This window comes from Planococcus citri, chromosome 1, assembly GCF_950023065.1.
Source record: "Planococcus citri chromosome 1, ihPlaCitr1.1, whole genome shotgun sequence".
Lineage (NCBI taxonomy): Eukaryota > Metazoa > Arthropoda > Insecta > Hemiptera > Pseudococcidae > Planococcus > Planococcus citri.
Window position 1 is genome coordinate 61475433 of NC_088677.1, and position 22641 is coordinate 61498073.

Below are 22641 nucleotides of genomic sequence, written 5' to 3' on the forward strand. Positions count from 1 at the left end.
ATGGTTCAAGTACCTACGTCAATTTTTAATAATTTAAGTAGGTAGTCGATAACGAGGATGATCTCATTGATAACAGTGATAAATCCAGATAAAAATGTTCTCCCTTCAAAACCTATTACATCGTTTGTAAGATCTTTGACCTGTGAATTGTTAAAAATCATTAAAAACATTCTAAAATAGAGATTAGATTTTGTAAAACCTAAGTGTTACTTACTTTTCAAAGCGAGAAGAAATTAAACGTTATCATTGTTTTCACACTTAATTGCTCAAAGCTACAGATTATGGAATAAAATGAATTTTTATCTTCATCATGAAAAAGTGGCCGAAGAGCAGACGATGCAACAGAAAACTAATTTATAACGTATACTTACGAGTTTGAATTCAGTTTCTTGCAGCTTTGGTTTATCATTAATTTTTTCCTCCATGGGTTTAGTTTTTTGTATAATATTCAAAAAATGACTACCAAAATAAATAAATCAATGAGAAGCTGGTGCAAAAGCCTATGTCTCACGATGTATCTTCATTCTTCAAGTTGAACTGATTTTCATCGATTTTTCTTTGGAATGTGAAAAAAAATTGATGAAAATGAGTCAACCAAATTGCTATCTCCTCTCCATGGAATTCACTTATAATTTCGTCATGACATTGTTCTAAAGCAAATTTTCGAGAACATTTGAGGAGGGGGAGTGTTTAAAAATGTTTATTCTCATTTTCAAATCATGTTGATTCGCGATTGTTAGATACATATAATGATTTGAATTGCGAATGCTTGAAATTATTCGAAATGATATGAAAATTTCAAGAAAGCTCAAATATGTGGCATTCCCGACAAAAAATACGAATATACTTGTATGAGGAATTTTTTTCAATGGATCAAAAAGATTCTTCAAAAAAATTGATCAAAAGAACTTTTACAAATCAAATGAAAAAAATGAATATTGAAAAAATTGTTTTTTTTTTCAAAATTATATTTTCATTTTATTCGTTTCGAAAAGGTGCTTTTGGGCAACGTTTTTGACGAATATTTTTGGCCCATTTTTTGGATGAAAAATCCTCATTTATATCCGTGTTTTTTCGTCAGAAATGTCACATTTGAGCTGTTTTGACATTTTCATTTTCCAAAAAGATATTTTTTCAAAAGCTCAACTTTTATGTGATTCCGCCAATTGAACAAGGTACCCTATCACACTCTTCAAAGCAATTCAATATCTTAGAGCATTTATGCGTTTTTCAATTATTGTTCTTGTCATTTGATGTCTAGTTGGTAATATTCTTCCCATATTACTTACTCGACATTCTGTTTTTTCGGCATTTTTCCGAAAACAAGTTTATCAAATTAGTAAAAAAAAAACGCTCTGGTCCACCCTGACCACTTCTTTCCTGATGTCATTTTATGAAAGTTCAACAACCAATGTGTTCATTCAAAAATGGAGCATTGGTCCCCGTATTTTATTCCAATTTTTATCAATGTTTCTCCAAAAAGGGGTGACGTGTTTATCTAAAGTATGCTTTCACTCATTCATTACGTCGAATGAAGTCACATTGTACAGTTCCAAAATTGACCCAATAAATTTTTTTGCTTTTTATCGAATTTGGAGGATAATCAAAATAGTGTAGCAATCAATGAAACAATCAACCAATGAGATGAAAGCAAATGCAAAAACTATCTTGCGATCAGCGAATTATATAGCTGATGGCTTGTTTTTGTTTTTCTACTCTATGTTCGGATCGGCACTCTCGACCGAGTTTCACCGCTTCTGTCCACTCTGGAGGCTCCAGCGCGATTTTTCATCTCTTCAGAATTTCAAAATTTCTCCGGAAAGCGTGAAAATCAATGTGGGTGATCGAAAATTAAGTATGTTGTAAAGGCTGTAATCCACATTCGAGCCTATTTTCAGGAAGACGCTTAGACTTCGTTTTATTTTTATCGTAATATTTTCAAGGTAAATACATATTTCACCAGCTTGCTCACCTATACATGATTTTAAATGTGAGTTTTATCTTATTTTTGTACTTCCCTTTTTCTAAATAATTGCTGAAACTATTTTAACAAAAAGATTGAAGCAATTTATTCAAGATCACTTGGGTAAAAAATATTCAATTTACCAGACGGGAAATTCGCCCAAAAAAGTCATAAAATAAACTCCACGTAATATATCTAGTTGGTAGTCCATATGGGAAGAACGCGAATCGAGACGAGAGCTCGATTTATCGCGTATCAAGCAACGAAAAAACACAACTAATTCTATTCAAAGGCTGCGCCAGCCTACACGTTAGACTTTAAGTATCAGCATTTAACCACACATACCGCAAGTTCTAAACGAAAGGCAATAGCATATCGAGTACGTAAAAAGAGAAGAGGAAAAGAGGAGAGTACAGTAAAAGTAAAACGAACGCGACTCTTACAAGCTATTGCTCTTGGTAACATCATTATGAACGCTTGGTTCGTAAAAGATTTTCGATGATGGTGAAATGCTCTCTATATACGAGAATTTTATTTGCTCGACAAACGTTTTACTTATTGTACTGTGAATTTTCAGCGTATCTGTGTGCATAAGTACATATAAGGATTGTGAATGTGCAGTTTCAAAGAATCGAACGATGAAACTCATCGCGATGCAACCAGAAGATCATTTCCTTTATGGTCTTTTATACTCTTTGGTTTGGGTATTTTCTCAATGTCGCGTTAATTTTTCAACCAAATAGTGTACAAATGCTCACATATACGAGTAATATGAGACTACACCACGATGAGAAGAAAAATGAAAAGAAATTCTTCGTTGTTCGTCGAGTATACTCGTATATATTTTTTTACGGATATAAAAATCTGCTACATAAGTTATACAACACTCGTAGTAGTATATATTTTAAGCTTGTTTTAAAACTTTCCTTACGTCAAATTCTCGCTAGTTGGATGTTTTTTGTGCTCCTTTTTTTTCCTTTTTTTTTTTTACTACACGACGGACTTTTTATTAGGTATACGAAAGAGTACACAGTACACAGGTTACCTGCGTAACGTCGATGTATTAAAATTTATTACCGTTTCTAATTTGAAAACACGTAAAATTCGATGAGACTGATGAAATACTTTTTCTTTTTCTTTATTTTTACCCTTCAAACAACAACAACAACAACAGCAGCAACATCAACACTGCTAAATAAGCTCGATACTTTTTTTTCCTCCTGGCGCAACTCCCGCCTGTTAAAACACCCCACCTACCACCTACTTCGCGAAGAGTTATAAAATACAAACATAAACCAGAATAGTTTGCGAAAATTTTACAGCTAAAATAATTTCAAAGATCAATGGATCGCGTATAGTATGGCACAGAAGGAGAAAGAGAAGGGAAGGAGGGGTTACGAAAGAAGAAAGCAGATAGGGCAACGCGAAACGAGAATTCGATTATTAAAAGTTCAACTATATAGTAAACTGATATCGCGTGAATAAAATATTCCTATTTCCATGGAGACAAAAAAACTATAAATTTTAATTGCCTGTGAGCTTTCGCTTAACCTATAACCGTCAAAATGTTACGGCCACGAATCGTTTGAGTAATGTGACATTTAATTATACTACAACATTTTCGAACAGATATACTCTATTTGTGTAGTACTACATACTATATGTACGATGATATCAAACTATGGTATCTGATTACATGGCGATTTGGTTTTTAGTTGTTTTGCTTCCTCTTCGACTAGTTTTATTTTATTTATTGTTATTTTTTTAACATCGGTTTTACCACTTTTTACGCGAGCCGATTGATATTGTTTTTAAATGGACCGAATCGCGAGATGATTTATGAACGATGTGGGTAGATTTTACACGTAATTTGTGCGACGTACAAACTGTAAAGATGATGAGGATTTTTGATGGATGGTGATAGTAAAGAAGAGGGTGGCTCGAATCTGGCTAAACCATCTTTCAAGTTTCGAAAGAACATTATTGCTCAAATTTTTTCTGGTGGCTTTTCAACTCAAAAAGGGAAATATATCGGTTATCGATGCTGTTCTAAGTATTCAGACGTACGATACGTAGGTTCGAGGTCTTACGAGACAAATCCACTCGATTTTTAGCTGTCCAACTTCATATTCACCCCTGCTGGAGAAAATTCAAAATTCTGGAGAAATTGAAAATCGCGCTGGAGGCTCCAGAATGGCTAGAAATGGCGAAATTCGCCCGGGGAGGGGTCATTTCTGGACGAAATACAGCGATTCGCGCAAATTTCAAAAATTTTCTCGCACACGGAAAATTCTTGATTTTTGACCTTTTTTTTATGTAAAAATTTGGTCAAAAACCCACTCTTGAGGTGTCCTCTCCAGAATCGGCTCAAAAGTGGATAGACTCGTTAAAACAGGTCGAGTATAACACACTAGGTACTCGATTTTTAGCTGCACAACTTCATATTCACGCCTTCAGGAGTGTATTTAATATTTTGCAGAAATTGAAAAATCGCGCTGGAGGCTCCAGAGTGGCTGGAGATGGTGAAATTTGGATTTGGGGAATTAATATCAGGTTTAGGACTTATTTTAATCACTTTTACTGATATAATACCGATGTTTGTTGTTGTTTTTTTTTTTTTTTTTTTTTTTTTGAAACATAAATCACCAAAAACAGCCAATTTTGAATTTTCAAACGTTCCCGCCAAAAATCGAAAAATGAAGTTGGGCTGCTGAAAATTTGGTTTTGGGGGTTTTAGACCTTGCTCTTTTCAAAAATAAGAGGTTCCCTTGTGAGTTCTCCGTATCAAACCTTGTGAGACCAATTTATATTCACACGTCTGAAGGTATATTCTTCAAGCCAATTTTTTGGACACTGTAGTACATTTCAAAACTCAAGAAATTTGTCATGTTATCGGCTAGGTATTTTTTTCGGTGATTTTCAAAACAGGAATAATCTGTCTAAAAATAAGCAATTTGCAAATTTTCAACCGCTCTGTAGAATCCTGAAAGAAAGTCGTTTTGGATTTCAACAGCAATTGTCTAAATTGACGCAGAATCTGAACTGCTATTTTTCGAAACTGCGCCATTTTTTCCAAAACAGGTTATATAACTAATGAACCGAAAAAACCACAATTTTTTGAAAATTCCCTCTCTTTGATAACCCATATCGCCTGTTAAAGAGCACTTCCGAAGCTGACAAAAAATTTTCTGTGTGACATTCAACTCGAAGTAAAGATCTGCGCTGATTTTGGTCAAAATCCCCCCCCCCACATTTTTTTCGCAATCCATCATAACCATATCTCCCCAAATACCCAAATGCTCTCTAGTTCAGAACTGTGAAGGTACTTATGTTGCTTGAAATTGAAAATAATTTTTGAAAATGATGCGTTTTCCTGAGATGAGTAATTATTTATTTGATTAAATGCTCGCTTACATCGTTATTCAATTTGAAAAACTATTACAATATCTTAGCATACGTAAAGTTAAGCATTCTCTTATACAATTTGGTAACCAAAAAATGCACTCTAATGGCCAATCCAATGATTTGTTTTGTTTGGTTTTGCTATAAATGTAAGCTTATTTTGTCCACGAAAGGGCGAGTCATCTCCTTCATCTACCCCCCCCCCAACCCAAATCAAGTTTCTGAATTTTAAAATAATCTGATAAATCGAACCAACATTTTGTACTCGATTGCCAATTACAAAGTTTATGGGTTTTTAGTCGTGTACTTAGAATTTCATCTTTCTTTTTCTATTTAGACCAATTTTTTGTTCGGGAGCATTATCAGTAGGTATCTTCATCTGCACTCAGTGCTGTGATGTTATTTTTTGCTCACTACCCAATGGTTTAAAATTACCTTCCAAGTGAACAGAAATAAAATAAATTAGAAATTATGAAGTAACAATTACAATAAAAATATAGTGGCCAAAAAAACAGGGCACAAACAATTTTGCAAATAAATTAGCGTATAAGTTAACGATTAAATATTTTTAAACGATGAGTTTTATCGTACAGTAAGTAAAGTAATACTTTGAAAGATTGTTTTTTTCTCAATTCAATACTAAATCTGAGCTATGATGGGTGTTCCATCATGCTGATTGCTTAGGTAGGTATACCTATATCTTATCAATATGAATCACAAATATTTTGGTACATCACTCAGAGCAGATCTTTGGTGTAAGTGTGTACCTTTCTGTAACTGTGTGTTTGCTTATAAGTTATGATAATTTTGAAAATATGTTTCTGTGACCAAAAATAAACAGAAACAAACAAACAAACAATCAAATGAATAAATAAATAAATTAGGAAATCCGATTCGATAACGGATGCGTTTAAAAATCAGACAGATAGTTTATACGATTCAGGACGGCTGACTTTTCAGTATATCGTTACACATTTCGTTGTTCTTTTGATTCAGTGCAAATGTTCGTCCTGGAACTACCAATTTCAAGCGTCTCCTTTGCTTACGAACAAACCTGGTATCCGCTAGTTTTTGATATTTCTCACCAACGAATCTGCGCAAAAATAGTTATCGAATAATTCCACGAATAGACAGGTACCTATAGCTTATCATCGATGATTGATCATTGCAATCTCGCCGGACATACCTCACTACGGAATCCAACTGGGAAATTCTCAAACAAAAGGCTACTTCGTCGTAAAAGTCAAGATCACCGTTCATTTCACCTTTCTGTTGCGAGTATACTTTGAAATCGACACCATTTTTGATGAATGACGAACTTATATTTAGAGTACCTTCTACGGAGCCGCCGGCGCTGAAAAATTTATTAGGAAAATCGGATGTCAGTAAAAAAAATACCGAGGGGCAGTTACCTAAATTAGATAGAGATCTGGTAAACTTAGCTATACTTACACTGCTTCGACAAAAGCGTGGGCATTTCTGTTCCAAAGACTGAATTGAATTTGACCAGATAAATCGTAAGAACCAGCGCCCATTAGTTGAAATTTCAATATGTTCCCCGTACCTAAAGCAATCATTTGGTCGGCTTCGTGGAGCAGAGCTGTGCCCTAAATTATTTGGAGTTCGAAATTCATTAATTGACTGGTAAAATATTGAATATTACGTAAGTGATTTTTTTCCCATACTTGTAAAGCGGTTGTTTTTTCGGAGGCTGTTCCGGACCAAATGTGACCCATAAGTTCACCATGCCCGTTGAAAAATACAAATGGTCGAATTTGCACACCCAGAACGGACGCTTCCAAGCCAGCTGTCAAATCTTCTGGCTCGTCGAGCTCGTCCTCAACAGTGGTTGTGTCATCTGACCACAGAAAAGAGCTCAATCCGCCGGTGAATATATCTAACTGGAGAAAATACGTGAAATTAATACGTTGAAATGATTACTTATACAAATTTGACAGCACACAAATGGCAACTTACTGCGCCCACTTTCAACGTATCATTGAATCTTTGCAAAGCAACGCTAACGTGGCCTCTTTTGAGCACCCCTTTTGAGACTTGATTGACGCAGAAGAGTGTAGCGTTCACGCTTGGATCTTCCGAAAACGTCCTGCTCAGCGCATTCGATAAACCTCGTTGAGCCATAACGCCGTAATGATTCAGATTTTCATCCCTCATCAGGTGTTTGAAAATTTTGGAAAATTTACGGTCGCTGAAACAACCGCGAATAAGCAATTAAATTGGTGCATGCGGAAATCGCGAACAGAATCCTCATCGAGAATCACGAATGTTGAAGTGATATGGGCACTGAGGTGAACATAGCAAAATCTCAGTTCCTCCCAAACTCAAAAAAGAAATCTATAGGGTAAACTTTCAGATAAGTAACGGAAAGTCTGAACTTCAATAATTGACTTTTTCGTGAAAAATTTCAAAAACAGTCCGAATTTCATTTTGTATTTACAAATTCACATTACAAAATTTTATCAAACTCAGGGTGTCTACCAAAATTTTATATTCAAATATCGTGAATTTTCGCGACATTTTTTTGCGATATTTTTTTAGTACCCCTCCCTAACTTTTTCTCAAAATTTTGGATTTTGGCTTCATAATGTACGAGTATTATTCAAAATTTTCTGATTTTAATGTTGGTATCACCCTAGAGAATTTTTCGTATCCTTACTTTCAACGAAAATTTATTTTGGAAACCTATTTTGAGCAATTCCTCAAATTCAAAAATGAAACTTTGAGTGAGAAATCCTAAATTTTTTCAAAATATCTGCTTATTCACGAAACTATACTCCTTCCATACGAAAATTTTCACTTTTCATCCGTTAGATTCTTCTCACCTCTGAAAGGGTTAAAACAGAAAAGACAGCATAATAATTATGTTTTCACCCATTGATAGACTCACTTGGAAGCGATTTGATTGAGTCTTTGAAGAAGGTATTTTCGTATCTCAAAAGCGCTATGAGACTGCAAAGATTTCACCAAATGTCGTAAAGTTTGTTCGCTAGGATCGGCGTCCAGGAGAATATCGACTGCGATCACCCTGCTACTGCTGTCGTACTTCTTGTCCTTTTGGTAGTAGATTCTCTCCATGGTTGATAGCACTTGTTTATCCCAGACGGAATGTGGTAACGCGTACAGCACTTTGAGAGCATTTACGCTCACTCTGCACAAAGAAAATATTTGGGTTGGCTAGAAATTGTGTTTGAGTGTGCGATTTTGACATTATGTCACTTACGATCTGGTGCCATTCAAAGCGAAATCCAACAACAGCGATTTTGAGTGAGGATTTCTTAGATTCTTCAACGACCTTATATAGGTTATTTTGCAACGATCGTCTTGTTTGCATTGTGACATTTTTTCTGTAACGAAAGAGTACGCTTCCAACGCCACCTGTTACCAAAAAAAAAAAAAAAAACCGATGAGGAATAATCACGGGTGTAAGTCTGTAAGATTTTTGATTTTTGGTAAAAAAATAGTAGGTGGGGTGAGGGGTGCATGATCCTTACATCATCTGAAATTTTGCGCGCCATCGCGGTTAAACATAGGACTAGAGAATCTAATAATTTTACATCGTTTGGTTTTTGATTTATAATATCCTTCAAATCTGTAAAAAAAAAATACAAAAAAGTAAAGGGAAAATGAAATGGCGAGTAGAAGAAAGCGAAGAGTCGACTGAATGTTCAGTGTAGTATCTGTTCGATTCGCTTACCTTGGACAAATTCAATTTTTGGCTTCCTGGCGACAGATAAAGACCACAAATATCGCTCGACAGCATCCAATAACAAACCAGGTTTCACGAAGTTGAAATGTTTTAGAACAGCTTTATGAGCAGGTAACGTTTGAGCTGATCCCAGTACATCCATAAATTGTTCGCTAAACAAAGTATCGAAATATTGTTGGAAGTCGACCGATTCCATCGAAGAAAAGTATTTTGCAGTTGTAGGCACTTACATGATGGGTTCGTTTTTCTTGTTCTTGAGAATTTTGCTTATTTCTTCTTCGGAAGACTGAACAACGGACCTCAGCACAGCTAAAAAAGCCGAAGCAGATTTCACGTTTCCCAAGTTTCCACTTTTTAAGAACTCTCGATTATCTTTGATCACTTTTGGTAACTGAAAAGGTTGAAAATTGGTTTTGTCATTCAGCTCGTGACGTAGGACTAACAACTTGACACTCCAATGACAGAAAATTCAGGTGTCCGAATTGAATTGATTTTCTGATTTTTGAAAAACAGGATGAGAAAGATTCTTGAGAGGGAGGGGATAACGTTTCGGGGGCCTCATTCGATGCATCTGGCGGGGGCCCCCAACCAACCTGGGCCACGCCTGTACTGAGGAATCGATGAAATAAGCTTCAGAACCAGTAAAAAAATTACTTACTAGCTTTATACAGGTAATGCCATTTTAACGTTCACACTTTTCTTGCTTGTGGTTTAAGTTCTCTCCCTCCTCCCCCCCCCCCCGTGGTAAAATTTGAAAATCGTTACTTCATACACAACCGCTCTTTAAAAAAATTGATTTCCATCACTTTTACTGAAATTTTTTTTGGCAATGAATTTTTTAAACATTTGCAAAAAATCATCAAGTTCATTTGGGCAGCTGAAATTTTGCTTATAGTTGTTCCGAAAATCGCATTTTCGTTCAAATCGGAGGCGAACACTTCGAGTACTTAGTTCTCTTCTAAATGAGCAACTAACAATAAACCAGGTTAGCCAGGCAATGCCATATCGATGGTTGCTTTCAGAGTTTACCTACCGGTTTGACGGTCGACTGAGTAGGTTCCTCGATGATGTACAAGTTATCTGGTTTCAAATTAAGTTTAAGATTCGCAACAGTTTGGCTGATGACTTTTTCATACGAATTATATGGTAACATTTTAGCGTTAGTGGTCGAAGAACTAGTACCTAGAATCGAAAAAAACGAACAAAATTTCAACAGAGATTCGACATTTTAAAGCATTGATTAGTGGGATAGATACTCGAAGCAAATGCGGAAACACTACTTTTGGCATTTGTTGCGCTTTCTAAACGTTTCGCATTACGTACTGATCAAGCTGAGATCCATGGTAGCTGCGGCTGAAGCGCCAATTTCCTGCTTCACGTAGATGTTTAGATCGATATGCTCGTGCATCGTTGCTCTAACCAAATCGCTCATCTTGTCGTCGTCGAATTGATACAGTACTCTTCTGTTGACGTTCGTACTCGTGCCCAACATCTGCGTGTACGAATTAAAGAAATGAATAATCGACGAAGAAGAACGAGAGATGAAAAAAATCACTCAGGCTAGCTAAGTACTTACCTTTTCGGGATGCTGGTTATCGGGTAGGTGCGATATACATTTGTTTTTCGTCTTCAAGATTGTTTTTGAATCGACCAGTTCGTAAGTAACGGAACATGCTCCGCATACGTCGCATTCTTCGTCGTGAACGTGATGCTTTTGAAACTGAAACGTGTAAATTAGTAATTAGGTGTTATGGTATTTTTTTTTTACTATTATGAGTACTTTATCTAAATAATACATAAGTAAAGGTGCCGACAGCGAGTTATTGTCGGGGCATTCCATGTCAAATTGGTCATGGATACCCCCCCCCCCTCAAACAACACCCCATCTTCGGATCAAACAGCAATCTGATACTTGTATTTAGTGACTGCCAAGAACCTTATTAACCATATGTCGGACAATTTCTTCAATTTTCAAGAATTTTTTAGAACCAATTAGGGCGCTGGATGGGTGAAAATTGTTTTCACTTTTTCTTTGACTAACGTTTCAACTTATAGCCAATCAGTGAGTGATGATTCGAAATTTTAGCACTGTATTCATCGGCAATTTTTCTACGCAATTAAATTTATGAATTTTCAGTTTATAGCCAATCAGCAAACAGTATTTCGACATAAAGGCAATCAGCAATTACTGTTTATCAAAACCAAATTTGGGACTGATTTGGAATTCAATTTTCAATGTTTTTTTTTTTATTCATGTACATACTTACCTACAAATAATTGTATGTATTTAGTTGAATATTCATATTGAGAAATTTATTTGACTTAATTTAAATAAAAGTAGTAGGTCTAGAAACATATAGGGAAAGCAAATGCAAAAACTATCTTGCAATCAGCGAATAGCTTGCCAATTTTGTAGAAGTTTTCGTTTTCTCGAACTGTCGATTGGTTTTTTTGCAAAAAACCCCAACTAAGTTCCAGTTTTCCTCCAACACTTCAAAAGTTGTTTATTTTTCTGCAGTTGTAAAAAAAAGTTTTGTCCAACTTGTGAAACTGTCTTGTTTTTTGCACACATTTCAAAAAAACACTTGCCTTTATTGGCCAAAATTATAAATAAGGGCATGTTTTTCTGTCAATCTCGCGAAAGAACTCTTGCATTTTTCTTAGCGAAAATTGTGTTTAAAAAAAAAACAAGCCCTGCTTTCTGAAAAATTATTTTTGGAGTTATAAACTCTATTGTTATTGTTATTATTTTTTTTGAAGAAATAGCCAATCAATGAACAGCATCTCAGTAAAGCCAATCAGCGATTAGTATTTGTAGGAGCCAAATGTTGAAGTAATTGGAATTTGATTTTCAATAGGTATTTATTGGTAATGTCGGAATACTTTGATAAAATTGATCGTTCAAATTGATTGCAAATTGATCGGAGGATCGGACTATATTTTAACAAAACAGATACATATATTTTTTAACATATCCGTAAGCTTGCGCAAAACGTACGATTTTGAAACGTTTAAAAAGTAGGCTCGTATTTTTAAAAATTGATAACATCAAACGAGAAAAACTTTGAATTTAATTTTAAATATCATTTTCCCGCCAAAAAGTGAATAGATTATGTAACTGAATGGGAAAATGATGAGAGTTTCGATGAATATTGAGGTTTATTTCTCGAGCAAAGCTAGGGAAGTAACTCAAAATTGTTTAAAATTGTCTATTTTATCATTAAATAATACACAGGTAGTGTAGTTTATCTAATCGTGGGAAGAAAAACGCGTATTTTGTTTTGATCACTCGAGCGATCAACGAGAAGGAATAATAAGCGTTTTATTCCCTAAATTAGATAAAAATCAGTTCCAAGTTTTAATCATACCATATCAAATGTTGTTTAAAGAAAAATTCAAAGCATAGAGCATTAAAGCAACCAATAATCAAAAAGCGAATGCAAAAACTCTCTTGCGATCAGTGATCTGATGCTTTTTTTATGTCCTAGTTCTCATTCGTAGCAAAAAAATTCGTGCTTTTTGTCAAAGTAGGAACAAAGTTCCTGTTTTTCTTTTCTAGCGTTGCAAGTTTTTTTTGGCAAATTTGCGAGAAAAAAAGTTGAGCCAAATGTCAAGAAAGTCCTTTTTTCCAACATTTCAAAAAAATTGCAAAAGTTCGGATTTTTTTCAAAATTACACCATTATATGTTTGAAAAAAAAAATACAAATCTTCTATGAGGACTCAGGTCCACAAAACCTGTCTCTTCCGGCAACATGCGCCTGGAATCCACACAGAGACTTTGAAACGCTCCAAACAAGTTTTCTTGAAGTTGTAGCGGTCTCTTGCAATGCGATACTAAATTTGGGCACTATGACGAGAAATTTGGATTTCTGTAAGTAATAAAACTAACTCGCCTTTTTCCACCAGATTTTTTCAAAACAAAATTTCAGGTTCTAAAAATTCTGTCGTATTATTTTGTTTTGCCCTTCCCTTTCCTTGAGAATGGATGTGCCGCGGATTTAACCCCCTTTTAAAAAAAGTCTCTACTTGTATGGGATAATTTCTCACCTGAAATAAGCTGGCCACTGATTTTTTGATGTTTCTCAACGATACGTCTTCTGTCGGATTCAGGTACACGTCCTTGATTTTGAAATTTTTCCAATGTACGAGAAATGGGTCGTTCTTCAAACCGTCCAAAGATTTGATCGGTTGTTGAGCGAATTTCCATGTTGAATTTTTTCGATAATCGATCAACGTAATTTTCAACGAATCTACCTGTCGAACAAACCAAAGTTTTACGTGAATGTTATTTTGTTTTCACGAGTATTGTTGATCATCTTTTGCTAGCTGTAGTAGCTTTTTTGCAGGTTTTCTCCATCCCAATAATTTTAGAGCTTCGCATCTACTCGTAGTCGCGTCGCCAACTGCGCCTACCATCTCTTGATTTCAATTTGAACGGAAATTAGATGGAAATTAGGTATTAGGTATTGATTTTTACGCGTGTCGGTTTTTCATTAGGCTACAGAGTGTTTGAAATCGCCGATGAGGAGCATCGTCCGGGAGCGTGCTTGTTTGACTTGTTATTTTCGTTGTGGTCGCTGTTGCTGGCCAAGTGGTCAGTGATCAGCTCGTGAATTTCGGATGACGAGTAGGTATTCTTGGTACGTGGCAGCATTCTAGGGTTTTACTACGACTTGCCTAATCCGTCCGTTCGTCTGTATTACCTGCTAATGAGTTAAGGGTTTACGTAGCCTCCTATTTTGTATTTGCTGTCTACCGCTGCAGTGGAGGACGGGACGTACCCACGCCATATCTAGTCATCAATTTACGTGCGGACTTCGGACCTGCCTTCGCTGCTCGTAGCCGGCTATAGTTGATTTTTTATCACGATATGACGCCACGAAGGAAATATGTTCGTCTGACTTGTCTTTATTGGTACAAGATATAAAATATAGTACCAGATACCTATGTAGCTTGAAATAGTAAGGTACCTATTTACGTGTAATGACGCTGACGAGTGACGTAGACTAGTACGCTAAAGTATTATCATCTACATTAATGGTAAAAAATTTGTGCAAACTTACTCTAAATTGAAGCAACTTTTCCAAACGATCATCTGGATTTTGCCAAATAACCGAAAGTCGTACATTTCCACTGGTTTGGAAGGCCAAATCACTCTCCGAGTTGGTTTTATTTACTTCGTTTAGCCGAACAATGCTATCAAATGAGTACAACCTGTCGACGGCGGTATCCGAAAATAAGTCAGGCTGAGGCTGAGCTGGACTGTGCTGTGAGCCGGACGCGATCTGGGTTAGCAGCAACCACAGCAACGGCGCAAACGAGAACGGCACTGTTGAAAAATACCCGATCAATATTGAAACATGGGTTAGCATACTTTCGCATTCATAGTGATCAGAGTACGCGGTATAAAATTAAAATTTAGAGTCCATTTTTGGTCGAAGGTGGCATCGATCATCGCCTCAGCGCCCGACACAGACAGAAGACCGCACTTGCGCTCGCAAACCTACAGCTGAACCGAACACGAGTCGCGACCTAACTAACAACGTGTACCTGTAGAGCAACCAAACTCACCTGCAAGACCGAACAGATAGAGAACCAGCTACGAGTACATGCCTCTACATAAGTGTGTTTATACCTGCTACCTAGACCTACATTTATTATATGTATTTTCCAGTCAGGCTCGGACTAATGTACGAGTACGTGAGCCACTACACCATAGCTTTGCTGATAGCCTAGGTATGGGCACTTGAGTGACAAAGTACACACTTACATATGCCCATATCTCATACTCGAGCTTCCACGAATACTTATCTGTTGTTTTTTTTCTTCGGTTCACGTTATCGTCGCGTACGTAAGTAGGTATATCTATTTTTTTTGTAATCAGTGCATTGTGCCTTCGACGACGACGCAAAATGAGTTACGAGTGCAGTCGCAGTCGCGAATTGTGGTATACCGATACGAGTAAGTATTTTATTCGAGGCTCTCGTCAACTTGAGGTCAAATTTGGAGGCCTATTTTTGTTCAAATGAGCTTCCAAAAATACCCAGTACACTAAGTATCTACCTTGTATGTAGCTGAATTTACGAGTATAATTTTTGCTCAATCAACGAGACTCTCAAGTTCATGGGTAAAGACCTGGCATGGTATCGCGTCGCGTCGCCGAGCCATCGAGTAGTCGTTTACCAACGCAACGCCGCCACCAGGCCGTAATCAGTTCATCAGCTGATGAGTACAGTTAGACGCGATGCCGAAAGCGGAAAACCGGTTCAACCACGTCATCGGCTTGCGCATCCGCATTGTTACGAATGCGAACCATGAACCGAGCATCGCGGAGACACCGACCCTGGTCAGTTCGACCACTGACATAAACATCGAACATCCACTTTGAGATTATCTTTCAACTCGTTATTTAGTCTCAATTTTAGTTGATAGCAGACAAACACTGGCAAAGGAGCCAAACTTTTTTTTTTCTTTTTTCCAGTTCGAAGTACTTACATCGCCCTGATTCTTAATCTACAGAATAATTGAGCAAAAATCCACCATCAGCCAACATTTTTCGTGCTAAAGTACATTTTTCGATTCTTGGCTGGAAATCTGTGGGGACAAAAATCAAAATTTCACCGATTTACCGTAGAAGACTGAAATTTGGCATGTACCCCTATATTTTCGAATGATTTTGAATCATTTTCATCATATTCTGGAGCTTCCAGCGGATTTTTTAAAAATGAGAACTTGCACAAAATATTACCTACCTACAATGAATTTGGAAAGTTCACATTACCTTCTTTATTTTTCACTTTCAAAATGCTGAGTCGATTGGAGGTGTTTTCAAGACGTTTGTGCAGCCTCCAGCCATATTTCGGAAACCAAGAAATTTCGGGTCTTTACAAATTTGATTTTTGAATTTTTTGACGAACAATTACAAATTTAAAAACGTTTTTCCGAAATTCAACAGACCACAGTTTAGAAATGAAACTTACTCGAAAATCTACTGTATCACAACAAAAATTTATATCACATTTGTTGAATAATAAAGAAGAAAAACTATTAGATTACTGATCACTTACTCTAGAATCGCTATGATCCATGGAACAATAACGACCTAGGAAGAAGATCCTGTTTGCTACTCAACACAGGATGCTCCACTGAGTTTTCTATCATAATCTTGGAACTTGAAACTCTTATTTTTTCAAGCAAAGTGAACGAATGTAAACGATTCTTTCTATTCCATTCCCACACGTCCGGCGAAATTTCAAATCGCGGCTAACGGCCAAAAAATAACGAGAGCTTAGGCACCTACAACTTTGATCGGCGCTTATTGGACACCATCTTTACCGTGTTGGAGGTTATTGCGAAATTTCAGTAGTGCCAGTTGAAAATTAAATATTTGGTCAATTTGTAGATTTCGGAAAAAGTGAAAAAAAAATCAAATTTTCCAAAGAAGGTATGGAGAGAAAATGGTAAAAAAAGATGCTCAATAAACAACGCCAAACTTGTAGGTGCTGAAATTCATTTTTGGCTCTTCCAAAGCGATTTGAAATTTCTGGAGAAAATTGAAGAAGTCGCTTGAGGCTCCATGAAGGACACAAAACTACTTTGATTTGTGGGAGGGGAGTTGAATTATTATTGAGGGAATTGTTCACATTATAGTCTATATATTTACTCGTAATAAAAAAGCTTTAAAGTCGCCCTTACTACAGCTTTATTAATTTTTTTTTTTCAAAAATTTGCCAAAAATCCAAAAATGAGTTTGAGTGACTTCGAAAAGTTTCCTTATAAGATTCATTTTCACCAGTCTTATGACATTTTTTGAGTAATCGGGATCTACAAAAAAAAGTACTAGAGGCTCTGAAATATTCTAAAACTACATGGGTGTCTAATCTCTAAATTTGAAGCAGTCAACTTTCACTGCTTAGCGGTCACGACATTTTGCCTTTTTAAAAGCAGTAGTTTTTTACTGCAAAACAGTGAAAAATCTACTGAATTGGTCAGTAAAAAATAATTTTGACTGACCAATTCAGTAGATTTTCTACTCTTTTGCAGTAAAAAACTACTGCTTTTAAAAAGGCAAAGTGTCGTGACTGCTAAGCAGTGAAATTTCACTGTTTCAAATTTAGAGAGTACATTCTGCAAGGTAGTGAAATTACGTGAAAATGTAGCGATTTTCAGCAATTTTGATTAAAAAGTAGTGAAAAATGAAAAAAAAAGAAGTGTAAGTAAATTCGTTTTTCCTCACATAAAAAAATATAAACATCACTGCTAAAAATTAAAAAAAGCCTTCATCTTTCTTTTAAAAAATCTAACTCTCATAAATAATTAAATGGTAACACTTTTGAATTGTTCTATTTTTAATTAATTTTGTTTATTTTTCGAGTTTGTTCATTTTGTATTTTGAATATATACATATGTACAAATGAGAAATTGTAACAACTTGAATAAATGTAGCGATGGTTTTATAATCTTGATTTCAAATTGATCAAAACGTATACTCCATTGGAAAAATTGCGAATTTCAAACCCCTTCCCCCCAAATATGAAAAAATTAACGGGGGGGAGGGTTACAAATATTTTCGAAGTGAGTGATTTTCGCTTACTGAAACCATTTCCAGTTGACTCAGCATCTCAGAAATATGGCGTAAACAGAATTTCAGTTTTTTTCCTTCATATGGCACGAGTGAAGTGATCGGTTGAGTGCGTCACTGACAAGCATATATTTTACTATGTAATGTCAATTTGAAGGATTCTTATGGCACATTTTGAGAATCCGAGATTTTCAAAATATTGCTGGAGGCTCCAGAACTGCTTGAAAACACCTCCAATCGACTCGGCATGTTGAAATAGAGAATAGAGCAAATTTCAACTTTCAAACTTATCATCTACTACATAATATTTTGAACAAAGTCTTGTTTTCAGATATGTACTGAAGGCTCCAGAATATGCTTAAAATGATTCGAAATCGTTCCCAATCGATTCAGAGGCTCGAAAATTGGGTACACACCAAATTTCAGTCTTATTTTCGGTTGAATTAGTGAAATTATGATTTTTTTAAGAATCCACCTTGAGTCGAAAAATGCACCTTTCTACCTCGTGACATTTTGGACTCTGGTGATCGTTCCTAGCTTCATAAAGACTTGGCCAAAAATTGGGGACTGATTGATGAAATTTGTCGCTGATGAGTTGAAAAAAATGTCTCTTCCCCCTTCCTCCCTCATTCCGTCATTTTTGTGTGTGGTGTTGTTTATATGTTGTTAGATCTGGAAATTGAAAAAAAAAAACAGTTCAAATTGGACAAAAAATAGGTACCCTGAATATGTAAGAGCTTGAATTTCACGATGCGAATTTACATTTCAGTAATGCTACTGATGCTGAATCTTCGCGAGCACGTCCCCGAATAAATTATTATCTCTTATTTCACTTTTTTGCCATTTGCATCGATTTTACTCTAGCTATTTTCTTTTGACATACTCGTATTTTGTATTCGAAATTCCCGATTCAAGGTTACCTACGATGAGTGATTCGTTCGTGTTCTTGCGAACATTAATTTGTGCTCGTGTAAACCGAATGCATTTTAATTTTTCTCTCAAATGACTATTCCTAAGAATAAGTTTCTAACGGTTATAGCTGGTGAATACGTAAACGTATTTTAGTTTGGTCTTCGATTTTCGACTTGAAATGATACAAGCAAGCACTTTTTTTATGAAGGCACTTGAGACTACCTAACGTGTTGAATATGTTATTAATTATGATTAAAATGAAATGCGAACTGATAATATAGAAAAAAAAACGTAGCGATATTGATACATAGAGGTGATGAGCTGTGTAAGCAATTCTTACTCGTCGTACGTACCCTATGAATATGATGATCGAATACCAAACCCTTGATCACATTGATCCGCAAAAGTTTGTCACAAATAGCGAAGCGAATGATTATTATTTTATATGCGGGTAGTACATGTTATTAGCTAACTACACAAGGTATATAATACGCGAAAATTGTAATTATTAGGTAGGTATAGGTAAATTATTGTTGTTAGTTTTCGTTTACGAACTACGACCGAAATGAATTTTGTACATGCTTACCGGTATGCCAGCGTTCGGAGACGAGAGTGAAGCGATGACGATGCTTTGATTCATGCATGACTTTTGTACGGCGCCTAATTACTGTTGTCGGGTGCCCCTATACGCTCGTACGAGTACTCGTATTTCGATACGAAAGATACAGACAGGCACGAAGGCATAAACGGAAATTGTTCATTTAAAAGATTAACATTTCAAGTTATCAACTTGTGAACAAAACCCGAAACTGAAGAAGCTATTAATGTGCTCTCGATATACTCGCTGATATCGGTTCGTGTACATATTCGTGTACGTAAGTACGCATAAATAAATGATTATCTGTCTTTAGTTCCCTTCTTTTTCTCGTTGCTTTACAGCGTTGTTGATTTTTTTCTTAAAAATAACTGAAAACGTACAATCATTATTATCATATCTCTACCTACCGTGTATGTATGTTAATTATCGAAGGTTTCTTTTTTTGTTCGATATGAGATACGAATGCAACGAACGTTTAATGTGTACTCGATACTTATGCATGTGTACCTATCTGACGACGTACGTGTCTTTTCTCTTCACTCTTCATTTTTTTCTGGTTGAAACCATTCAAAATTTCAAGTGCTGAAGTACATTTTATAACTTTCGGTGAATTTTTTGGAACCTGCAAATTTGGGCCCAAAGTGAGAAAAAATCAGAATTTTACTAAACTTATCTATGAAGCTGAAATTTTGGCACGTGCCATAATCATGGCCCACTGAATAGATTGAAAATGCTTTTTAGCCATTTTGACTGAGTAATTCTGCAGTCTTCGAAAGATTTTTGAAACTCGAAATTTCCACTAAATTTTACCAAAAATGAAGATGGAAAGCTTAAATTCTCACTGTCCTCCAATTGCAACTTGCTGAGTTGACTGATGGTGGTTTTGAACCGTTTCGGACATTCCTGCAGCATTTTGAAAAATTCTGTTTTCCAAAATGCCATATTACCTCCTCCATTGGTGGCAACTATCCTGTAGCCTGTGTAGCTTCCGCAACACACGAGCTGATTTCGTGTGTAGCATGCTACACATGGCACAAAAATAAAAAGTGCAACTAGTCAATGAAATAATTTTGGACATTCTAAAAAAATTTTCTCAAATTTTGTGTCAAAATTTTTATGCTACACACGGTGAAAATTCAAGTTGCCACCCCTGACCTCCTCAAATCAACTTTATTGCACTTATGCTCGTGATTGGGGCTTTTGTTGGTGTCTCATTCGATCAATCAGGCAATTATACACCACTTTTCCAAAATTGGCGTCACTCAATTCAAAACCAAATTTTTGTCAACAATTTTATACACACACGAACGTGAACATGCTTGCTAAATTTAATTTGAGCAAGTTCTATGGCATTTTTTTGGAAAACTTGATTTTCCAAAATGCTATAGTAAGTGGAATCTCCAAAACTACTCGAAACCACTGCCAGTCTCATCTTGACACGTTACAATTGAAGCATGGTGTGAATTTCAGCTTATTTCCATCTTCATTTGATATGATTTAGTGGAAATTTCAAGTCTGAAAAATCTGCTGGACGCTCCAGAAGATCCAGAACTGCTCAAAATAGCTCAAAATTATACGTCCTCATAATCAGCGTAGGTTAGGAACGACCAAGAATGGGCTTGAGCATCTATAACTTTGATTGGTGCTTATTCAGCCCATTTTCCTATGTTTCAAGTGGTCATCGCCAGATTCCAGAAGTTCTAATTTCAAAAGTGAATTTTTGACTACTTTATAGAATCCAAAAAATGTGAAAAAATCAAATTTTCAAAAATTCTTTTTCGACAAGATATCGGTAGGCATGTCATGAAGGTTTAATATTTTCACATTTACTGAAATTTACCTACGAATTTATCGATAAATTCACTTTTGAGGTGGCACTTCTGGAATTTCGCACAGTCAATGCCCTTTGATTAAAAAATTTAACCAGTGTTGGAAAAGGGTTTCAAACAGCTGGATCCTCATGTGTTTTAAACGTGTTTTAAACATGTTTAAAATGGTTTTAAACACGTTTTTAACACAAATTAATTTATTTTGGATTCAGTTTTTCAAATATGCGTTATTCAGTCATCAACTTTTAAGATGCGACGTCATAAAATAGCTATAAGATTCAAGAAATATTGAAATCAAAACATAAAATTTGCCTTTGAAAAAAGTATAGGAAGAAGAATGAAAATCTAAAAATTGAATTCCTTCAATTTCACTACTTTTTCAACGAGAAATTGAAAAAAAAACGTGTTTTTTTCAGGAAATTAGAGTTGAAAAAAAAAACTTGTTTAAAACAAAAAAAAACCGTTTTAAACAGAATTTTGTTTCAAACATGGTCCGTTTTTTTCTCGACCGTTTTAAACACACAGCACCGTTTTAAACTGACAACACTGAATTTAACATTTCATGAAAAAGTTTGATGATTGCTTTGAAAACAAATTTTTGAATTTTTTAAACGTTCAAAAATTTTCCAAAAATTCAAGAATTGACTTTTGCGTTAGGAATTTTGGTTATGGGTGTTTTAGAGATTGCTCTTTCTATCGTAGATTAGTCTCGTTCAATTCGGAGTGAGTTCAGCAGGTTCCTACCTACAGACACGGATGATGAAAATGATGCAATTTTAGATAATTAAATTTTGAGAACGAACGGTAATATTTGAGAATGTAGCTAGTCCTCGAAGCAAGGGCTCCTCAAGTTAGCTGATCACCGTTTTATGAATCATTGTTTACAATCACATAACTATGCAATTTTCCATTCCCTTTTATACCGTTGGAAGAGGTTTCCTGATCGCATTCTTCAATGTCTGTCTCAAGCTGTTCCTCTTTGATAGTAACTTATAAGACGCCTTTACTTTTTGTTTTTTTTTTCAATTTTCGAAAGAGCTTTTCTCACCGTTTAAAGTCCAACTGTTACGTCTTGGTCGTTTGAAAAGTCAAGAACATGAATTGTTCAGTGCTACCGAGCTTTATAACTTTCACTCGAAATACCCCTATAGTAAAATATCCAAGAAAAAATTGATTAATAAAAGGATTACCTACTGGGTTTTCCTCGAAAACAGGTTTCAGTAACGCAGAAAGGAGCTCAAATCAACTACCATCACATCCATCTACTCATTTTTAATACAATATCCAAAACAAAAATAATAAATCAGATTGTAACCGAAAAAAAAACAAACCCGAGAAAAGGGTGCAAAAAAGCCTCCATCCATTTTCATCCACTTTCTCTACACGTCGAAGATCACAGCATGTTGATGAGATAGGTACACTTGGAAAACATCGAGTTCATCATAATACAATGACAAAAACAACACCCCTTTCTCCCAAAATTCGCAAATTCAATCCAAATTTACGAGGGAGGTGGATTGGAATCATCATCCTAGAGGAGCCAACGAGCTCGGGGGGTAAAACGCTGATGAAAAATTACGCAACGTATCAAATAGGTTTTCAAAATACGTACGATTCGATTCCGTTGT

The 22641-nt window shown here is 35.7% G+C and overlaps 2 protein-coding genes across 5 annotated transcripts in view; one reads left to right on the top strand and one right to left on the bottom strand.

The window, feature by feature from the left end:
• The window catches only part of LOC135833205 (neural cell adhesion molecule 1-like), a 623372-nt gene that overhangs the window by 369275 nt on the left and 231456 nt on the right, over nt 1-22641 (top strand). The gene's annotated exons all lie outside the window — the stretch shown is intronic.
• On the bottom strand, nt 4561-19430 carry LOC135833188 (microsomal triacylglycerol transfer protein-like). Its single transcript, XM_065346863.1, has 16 exons — nt 19173-19430; nt 14157-14422; nt 13141-13347; nt 10669-10812; nt 10416-10584; nt 10126-10274; nt 9323-9483; nt 9081-9244; nt 8878-8975; nt 8607-8761; nt 8274-8534; nt 7343-7574; nt 7051-7266; nt 6818-6972; nt 6552-6719; nt 4561-6458 (listed from the first exon to the last, which is right to left on the bottom strand). Exons 1-16 carry the CDS (start codon nt 19228-19230, stop codon nt 6305-6307), a joined length of 2757 nt encoding a protein of 918 aa, XP_065202935.1. The 5' UTR covers nt 19231-19430; the 3' UTR covers nt 4561-6304.